Source organism: Seriola lalandi, unplaced genomic scaffold (genome assembly GCF_002814215.2).
Source record: "Seriola lalandi dorsalis isolate HSWRI2012SDOR001 ecotype SW California unplaced genomic scaffold, Sedor1 jcf7180002054816, whole genome shotgun sequence".
Classification (NCBI taxonomy): domain Eukaryota; kingdom Metazoa; phylum Chordata; class Actinopteri; order Carangiformes; family Carangidae; genus Seriola; species Seriola lalandi.
Window position 1 is genome coordinate 153,959 of NW_019525369.1, and position 8,439 is coordinate 162,397.

Consider the following 8,439-nt stretch of genomic DNA (forward strand, 5'->3'; position numbering starts at 1 on the left):
GGGGGGGGTTGGGGTGGGGGGTGTTGTATAGAGGGGTGTGGGATTCAAAGAAAACGCCCCGTAAGAGAGAGAGAGAGAGAGAGAGAGAGAGAGAGAGAGAGAGAGAGATGGATCAGGAGTCAGAGAGAGACAAAAGAGAGGAAGGGAGAGATGAAGACAGAGAGGTGGAGAGAATGAGAGGAGGGAGGTACATAGGGAGGAGAAGATAAACTGATGGAGAGAGACTCAGAATACGTCCACGACGAAGACAGATCATTTTTAAATCACTATATATGTGTGTGTTCAGGTTCAGTCCCCAGCCACCCTGAAATCTACAGTCAGTAGGTAAATGTCCTCGTCTTCATCACCCTTCAGCATCTCAGCCAACAAATCTGCAACATGGGATCAATTTCTCTTTAAATGAGACTAAAACAAACCCAACACATGCAACCCATGCATGCACATATGAGAACCCTGGAGAGCTGGAAAATGTATCTGCGAATCATTCATGAAACGTGACGCTGCCTCCATTTCCAGTCTGTATGCAAGTCTACATCATCACCAACAGTGTTCTGTTTCTTTCATCAGGCGGCTGAAAAAACACAAAACAGTGATCTGATTGTGGGAAAAGTGAAGTGCAACACACACCGCTTGTGTCGCAGAGAGCCATTTGACACCTGTATTTCACAACAAACCCATCATAGGGACAGAAGGAGCGAAGGTATAGTTGTCTACTATTTGACAACCTGTGAAGAGAATGTGTGAGAGTCCTGTCCAAGACAATTAACAAATCGGAAAGTGGAGTCATTGTGGATCGGCGTGCATCAAGACGCCATAGAAAACAATGGGTGCAGGTGTTTTGTCAAAAGGCACCGGTGTGTGTTGCACTTTATTCCTGCACTGGACACTGAACAAATCACCATTTTATGATCGTGAAGTCGTGTAAAATAGGGACAACTGTATTGTGTGACTGGTTATATTGACATTTAAAATACAAATATACATATATATATATATATATATATATATATATATATATATATGTATTAAAAAATAGTTTGAAATGTAGAAATAAAAAAATAAATATAAAAAATAAAAATTTAATAAAATCAATAAAATTATATATATATACTGTATATAAATAAAATTAAACAAAAAAAAATCACTAAACAAAAATCCCTGTGGAAGTTTAAAGTAACACTCTAGTTAACTTTCAGTGACAGTAAGGACAGTTGTGTATGTATGTTGTGAATGTGAGTGTTGCTTTCTTAACTTGACTGCCACCATGTCTGACCTCTGTTTACCTTGTGCACCACATAAGACCACTGCATCAGATTTATCCATTCTGGTGACAGACTAGATCGTCAGCAGCCAAAAACAACCGCTCAGCCAAATCAAAGAGGAGAAGATCTCTTTTCTTAGTGTGGACGTATTCTCAGACCACAAGTCAGAAATCATCAAGTGAGACAAAGAAGCAGAGAGGAGGGTATGAGGAAGAGGAAGCGACAGATAGAGGGTGGGAGAGAAAAAGACAAAAGCGTCCAAGAGAGGAAGGGAGGCATGGTGGAAGAGATAGGGGAGGAGGTGGGAGGACATCGGAGGCAGTCAAGCAAACCATGAGCAAGCAAAAAGGCAAGAGGTCACCTCAGGTCATCGGGCACAGCGAGGAGAGAGAAAGAGGAGAGAGATGAAGGAGGGCAAAAGACGGGGAGGAGAAGAGGGGAATAAAAGAGGAGTAAAAGGGTAGGGAGGGGGGGTCCGTGAGGCCCCTTGGTTGCAGAGTCACAGTCTCCAATGATCACTTTTGTGACTATGCAACTGGGCTTATATTACTAGCTGCAACATCACAAAAATGACACTGGCAACCGCTAGTTAGCTGGTAAAACGGGGGAGGGGGGGAGTACAGAGAGGATTTGTAAGCGATGCTTCGGCTCAGTCAGTTGTGAGTGAAGTTAAAAAAAAAAAACATGCCGGCACGAGCACAAAGGAAGGAGAGATGTTTCAGCTGCCATCCTGAAACCATCGAAGTGGAAAAGAAGGAAGCACCAGAAAAAAAGGGCAGGGTTGAAAGTCCCACATCCGCGGTAATAAAAGTGAAAAATATCTCCCTGTGCGTTTTCTTCATTGTGCTCTGACCCTGACGCCCTGTGAGTAAAGGCAATATTTCCTAACTGATGGTGGGTGGTGACGCCCACCAGACCCTTTTATAATAGCTGTGACCACAAACTCTCACTCTTGATATCTCACCTAATTGATGTGCGCCAGCGACGTCGCGACACCGGGCCTATATATAAAACCAGGTTGGGGTCTATCGCTTGAGAAAATCCACAGTGAATCAGAGAAAAAGGGGCCAGGGCAGCTCCCACCTAATAGGCAATACAGTATATCAGTTTAAAAGAGGTCGGAGAGGAGAAGGAGGGGAGCGGCTATAAAGGCGCCAGAGATAAAGGATCGCTCCGGCAGAGTTCCCTCAATGCATCCTCAATTACACTCTTATCGACTGGAAAATGCCCAGGATGTTTGAGGATATACAGATATTTTTTCTGCCTGTGTCTAAGGGTCATGAGTTTAAACTCCTGGAGAAGTGAGAGGTTTGAAGTTATTATCCTGTGAGCGAGTCACAAAAGCTGCCCAAAGCCTTTGTGGTTTAAGGGAGGAACAAACAAAAGTCCAAAACCTTCTATATAATGTCCTTCACTATCTTTTTGTTTCCAAAAAAAACAGAAGTGTCCTTAAGAAGAGTGTCAATAACTATCTAACTATCAATAACTATTGTCAGTCTTTCAACTCCAACACCTTAAAAAGGCATAAAAAGCTGATGACAACAATGACTGCGTTGTATTTAAGGACTTGTTTTGTAAGGTTGTAATTTACATTTTTCCGGTAGCTTTTATTCCAGTTTTCGATGTCCCACTTTTCTTCCAGACATGTAGCTTGTGTAAGATGGCAAAGTTGATTTGTAGAATATGCAAAGCCGACGTACCTTAGTGGTATCGAACAATGCAAAGTATCCAGCTTCTAAAAACTCCCTGGCACAGATAGCAAAGTACATTTTCAGCTACAATTACACAAAACTTGGGCCTCTTCTTATGTCATTCTACAGGACTTCTTTTACAAAGGTAAGCTGGCTTTGTTCACCCAAAGAAAAGACAAAGCTACATACAACCAGCCCTTTGAGAAATCGACCATAGAGACTTTTCTTGAAGACATCACACAAAGTGGTGTTCTTCAGTTCTGCTATGGATCAAAGTGTGTTTTTCTCTAAAGACTTCCAAAAGTTTCTTTAAGACCTTCTTAAACCTCAGCGCTTTTGCTATCTGCATTAAAAGAAGGCTTATGTACTTTTTGTTCTTCAAATAAAACCAGAGTTCCAAGAAACTCTTTAAATAAAATGCTTAAAAATGTCTTTATTACTAAGTTGAAAACAAGACTGTCGAGGTGCATGAGCATTTTCCCAGTCATGCACAATTGCCCATAATGTAAAGGTCAAGGTTAAATAACCAAAGGTGGCATCTTCGCCTTTGAATATAATTGGCAATATATGTGGTGGGAGGCCAGTGAGGGATAACTTCCTTGTTGCAACACATCATGTGGTTGTTTGCTCCCTCCTCAAGCCAGCAGCGGACTTACGAAAGCAGTCAAAAGGATGTCCGAAGTTTCTGAAGAAGCTCCCTACCTGCGGAAGTCGAGTAGCGTCCGGCTGGTCTCTGGGACGTTCTGGTTGAGCCAGGTCAGAAAGTGGAACTGAGTGACGGTCCGCGTCTCGTTGGTCTGCATGTTCTTCAAGTAGAAGCTACGAACCAGGAAGTCGTCGCACCAGATGTGTTCAGACACCAAGTTGACCTACAGATAGCACGTATGCAACGTGTACAATACTAGGTTTAGTGATGAAGTCGCCTTACACCAAACTCTGAACGATTCATGTCAGCAATCAAGTAAAAGGAGGGAAAAGGTAAAATCAACTTATCAGAATCTACTGGTCTAAGCAAAGACAAGACTGACTGAGGGACAAAGCTTTAATACTAGATGCCTTGTTAAGGGATGGAAATCTTTTGGGATAAATGATCTCTATTTCTCTCTATTTTGAGCTTTAAAAAAGAGCTCATGTAACTATTATTCTTCAAAGTTAGAGCCAAATGTTGAATGGGAATAGAATTGACAAATCATCACATATATGGGTAATTAAACCAATTCAATTAATGAAAGCCAATCAGATTTCCCCCAAAAATGCCTAAACCCTTTTCAAAAAAGCAAGAGGGAGCAAAATATTAATGTTTTTACCTTAAAAACATACAAATGCCAAAGACACTCAAAGTGCCTCACCCCCTACACACTCAGTTCTGTTCATGCTGAGATGATTTACCTCGTAGATGTGGTACAGGTTGGATCCCTCATCGGGCCAGTAATGGTAGCACTGCTTCACCCCGCTCTCGACGAGAGGCGTCAGCATGACGATGACCACGCAGCCGTTCTCCCAGACCATCTGCAAACAAAACACGTGCTCGGTAAGACTCGTCTCTGCGGCAGGTGAATGGCTCGCTGAAGCAGCATCACCATCTCAAACTGCCTCTTTAAAGACCTCTTCCTTTTGTAATCTGGGAGGTTTATGTTTGTGAAGAGTAAACTGTTTATTTAATGAAAATGTGGTATGTTTTATTTTAGCTTCCACTAGATGCTAAACAGCGGAGCCTCAGTGACTTTGTTTATCTCTATACCAGTAATCTAACAAAGCTCTGTCTGCTATCTCTGACAGTATAAGTTTATACATTTTTAAAAGGTCTGCCATGCAAGTACAGATGATATGTTTTCCAGTCGGTGATTTATGTTGCTTAATGTTCCTTAAAAACTTTCGAAGTTCGTTAAAATGTCAAGCACTCAGCCATTTCCTGAGAGTAGGAGTCACGTGGGGAGCTAGATTTGGAACCAGATCTCATACAAAGCTGTCAACACTTCCCATAATCTGCCAACAGGAACAGTGACATGCGTCCTCACTCACCCACTCGCTTGGATTTTTTGGGCCATAATTACTTTAAATTTTGTGCTATCTGGCATTTTGGGAGGGTAGATGTGTCTGTTTGGGGGGTGGGAGGCAAAATGAAATCGAAGTTTGAAACCAAACACTTGAGGACATGTTTGCCGTGCTTCAAACTTTGGTGAGAAACTACAAGCAAGTCATGCGTTGTGGCATGAAAAGTAATGGCTGTCAGGGCTGTTCCCTCCCCCAGCTGGGTCATTCCACGGCGAGGCCGGGCGTGCGCTCGTATTTTTCCTGCTGGCAGTCATATTCTCACAGCCGGAGGGTGGGCCGGCTCTGGAGATCCATTCGGCTCTGATCAGAGGTAACAGTCAGCCGTTAATGGAAGCCATAAAACAATACTGCTCCCACATCATCGTGTTAGATAATCAAGACAGCTACACCTGCCGTTCAGTCAGGAGTGCTGCCGCACCTTGACGAAGATTTAACTGACTTTAATTGCGGTGGGTGTTGAATTACTGTTCCTCTCAGCCCCCACTGCTTCACTGATTGGTCTCATGCATCTAAAGATGTGACTGTGCACTTTTTTGAGAAATGGTGTTAATTCGCTTTAGCTGACGGCGTGAGAACTCCACCAGTGCTGGGGCGACAATTCCCTCCTTATAAAACTTCAGGTTTGTTAAAATGCTAATTTTATTTAAAACCTTATTTATCCAGGAAAATGTGAACTGCACACCGTGCTCTTTTCTAGTACTGCACTGCTGCTCATCACATAGATCCATGTTTTAACTTCTGGACATGTGTGGAGCATGTGCCTTCAGTACTTTGCCCAAGGACACCTCAGCTGAATCCCGATGGGGACGATGTTGTGTAATGCAATATATATGGTGTAATAACCTTGGCAGCTCCTGATTAAGGGGCCTGATAAGACACAGTAATGCTGGTTAAGTCTCTGAGCTACAAGACAGCAAGAAGACTGGTTAAAACCCTGAGCACAGAGAAGCCACGTCATGGATCTGAGCTGAATCCCTGATGAGCGGCAGTTTCAGACTGGTCTGTAGTGTGAGGCCAGTCTTAGTTCTGCTCACAGATTAGTGATGCAACTCTGATGAGTGCAAGACTGACTCGTTTTAAGAAATTAGACACCTTATCCCCACTGTTTTTTATTGTTACACTCTTCAAGAAAAATGTCCTGTAACTGTTGAATTTTTTCAAAAGACAAATATTTTCTTCTGGGGTAAATGTAGTTCAGTGGTTGGATGCTGTTCCTCAGTCGGCCATTTTCTTTATTTTGAAAAAACAGTCTTAATTTGTCCAGAATTCACTGTACAACAGTTCGGCTTAAGATAGTCAAGAACTGAACTGCTTTATGTAGTACTGCTGAAGTCTGACTATGAGGTGTGTAGACAAGATCTTTAAATCTTAAATGATCTTCTCAGCTGTGAGCATGAGGATGTACTCATCACTGTTATGGCAAGAAATAATTCAAAAAATCATGAACCTGAGATTGAGGAGAAAAATGGGGGAGGAGAACAAGAGCGGAGGGAGGAGGAAGAGAAGGAGAGGGGGGAAAGAAAAGTCTGAGCAGGATGAAGACGGTTCATCGGGAAATAAACTGTCCACAAGTTACACACCATCAACACACAGAACCACACATCCACCCTTTCTCTTTCCTAAAGGAGGAGAAATATCCACAGATGGAGAGGGATTAGCGGTGAAAGGAGGAGGAGGAAAAGGGGGAGGGGAGTGGTGGTTTAATGGGGTTAAAGTTCATTTTCTCTTCCTCCAGAGGAGACCACCAGTCCACTGCTCCACCACCACCACCTCCACCCATTCTTCACAATCACATTACCAAAACCAATTTCAGCTTCATTCATCACCACAGCAACTTGTGTATTTGTAATCACATGAGCAGTAAGTTTTACTTCCGCTAAAAGTTCCGTTTGGTTTTATATCAGCTCCTGCTCATCATGGACGTTTTGAAACTTACATCTTACTTACAACTTAAATTTCATTTCATTTAACCTTTAATTATAAGGACTCTAATCAATGCAACGTGTTACAGTAATGTGATTACTTTTTGTCAGTAACAAGTGTAAGGGATTACAATTTGAAATTCAGTAATTACATTACAATTACCGATCTATTGACATGACATCTGAGGGTCGGCTTGTTCGCTGTCTCACTGGGGGAGGTTAATGGAGGATATGAGTCTGGTCTCTGTTCAGTGGGCAGACTGGTCTGGGAAATGGCTGAGGTGTGGGGTAGGTGGTAGGGTAAGGGTATGTGAGTAATATGACTTCCATCAGTTCAAAGAAGAAGTTTGGATTCTGTGGCAACACTGGAAAGGACGTAAAATAAGATAATTTATGAGAAACTGTTGGCAGATTTTAAATGAGCTGTCTTTGATACTTCACTCAGGTTGAGTAGCAGTAACAGGAGGAGAAGAGCAGGCGCTTTCTCTCTTTTCATCCTGCACTAGCAGGAATGCAGCAGGGACAAGGAGCTGTTTCACAAGGGGACCTTTCCTTCCTACACACCCAACACACACACACACACACACACACTGCTCTGCTCGACACACACACACACACACACACACACACACACACACACACACACACACACACACACACACACACAGATATACACCAAGACCGGCAAGAATAACGTATCGATCTCCTGGTCTCGGATTCAAATCCAATCTAATATTTGGGACAGTCGGAACAGTGTTTGCTGTCTCCTGCATTAACAATGTGTGTGTGTGTGTGTGTGTGTGTGTGTGTGTGTGTGTGTGTGTGCAGTTGCGGTGGGAAGTGAGCATGATGGTGAAAGAGAGATTAACAGCGACAGCCACAGAACAGGCTGGTCTCCTGTGTGGGTCACTGCACTAATACAAATCGGCTAACTCTTGTTTTAAAGACGAGAATGTATTGATTTTGTTTTGTGTGTGTGTGTGTGTGTGTTTTTACCTGCCAGAAGTCAGCCACTGTAGAGGGCAGAGGGCCTTGAGTGGCAATGTAGGCTGGGTTCCTGGGATCGTGATCCATCTGAGGAGCAGAGGGAGGAGAGATGATGTAATCTCCTTCTTACACGATTCATGTCCTGGCAGCACAGTTTGCAAATAATTAACAGCATAATAGAAAATGCAACACACAACAAAACCAAGATAGGTAACAGTAAGTTACGACTTCTAACTGACATGCAGTTAAATCATTATACAGCAGCGGTGTTTACTCCTCAAGCAGAGGACCAGGATGTTGGTGTTGGTCCGGGACACACACACACACACACACAGACACACAGACACACACACACACACACATACATGTTTTTGCTACACCGCGGGGACTCAAAAATAGGCCTGACTAGGATGTGAAAGGTGGGGACCCGACTTTAAAAGTGATATAAAGGCATAATTATTAGTCACAAGCAATCTTTCAATTTTTTGGAGGGTTTATGGATCCTAAAAATCAAGTAAAGTT

General features: G+C 42.8%; 1 protein-coding gene across 1 annotated transcript in view; it reads right to left on the bottom strand.

The window, feature by feature from the left end:
• LOC111669744 (receptor-type tyrosine-protein phosphatase N2-like) overlaps positions 1–8,439 on the bottom strand; it is a 234,607-nt gene that overhangs the window by 21,326 nt on the left and 204,842 nt on the right. Inside the window, exons 17-19 of the mRNA XM_023426189.2 lie at positions 7,927–8,004; positions 4,343–4,462; positions 3,656–3,822 (exon numbers count right to left, since the gene is read on the bottom strand). Of these exons, the coding sequence (XP_023281957.1) occupies positions 3,656–3,822; positions 4,343–4,462; positions 7,927–8,004 (365 nt within the window). The remainder of the gene's footprint in view (positions 1–3,655; positions 3,823–4,342; positions 4,463–7,926; positions 8,005–8,439) is intronic.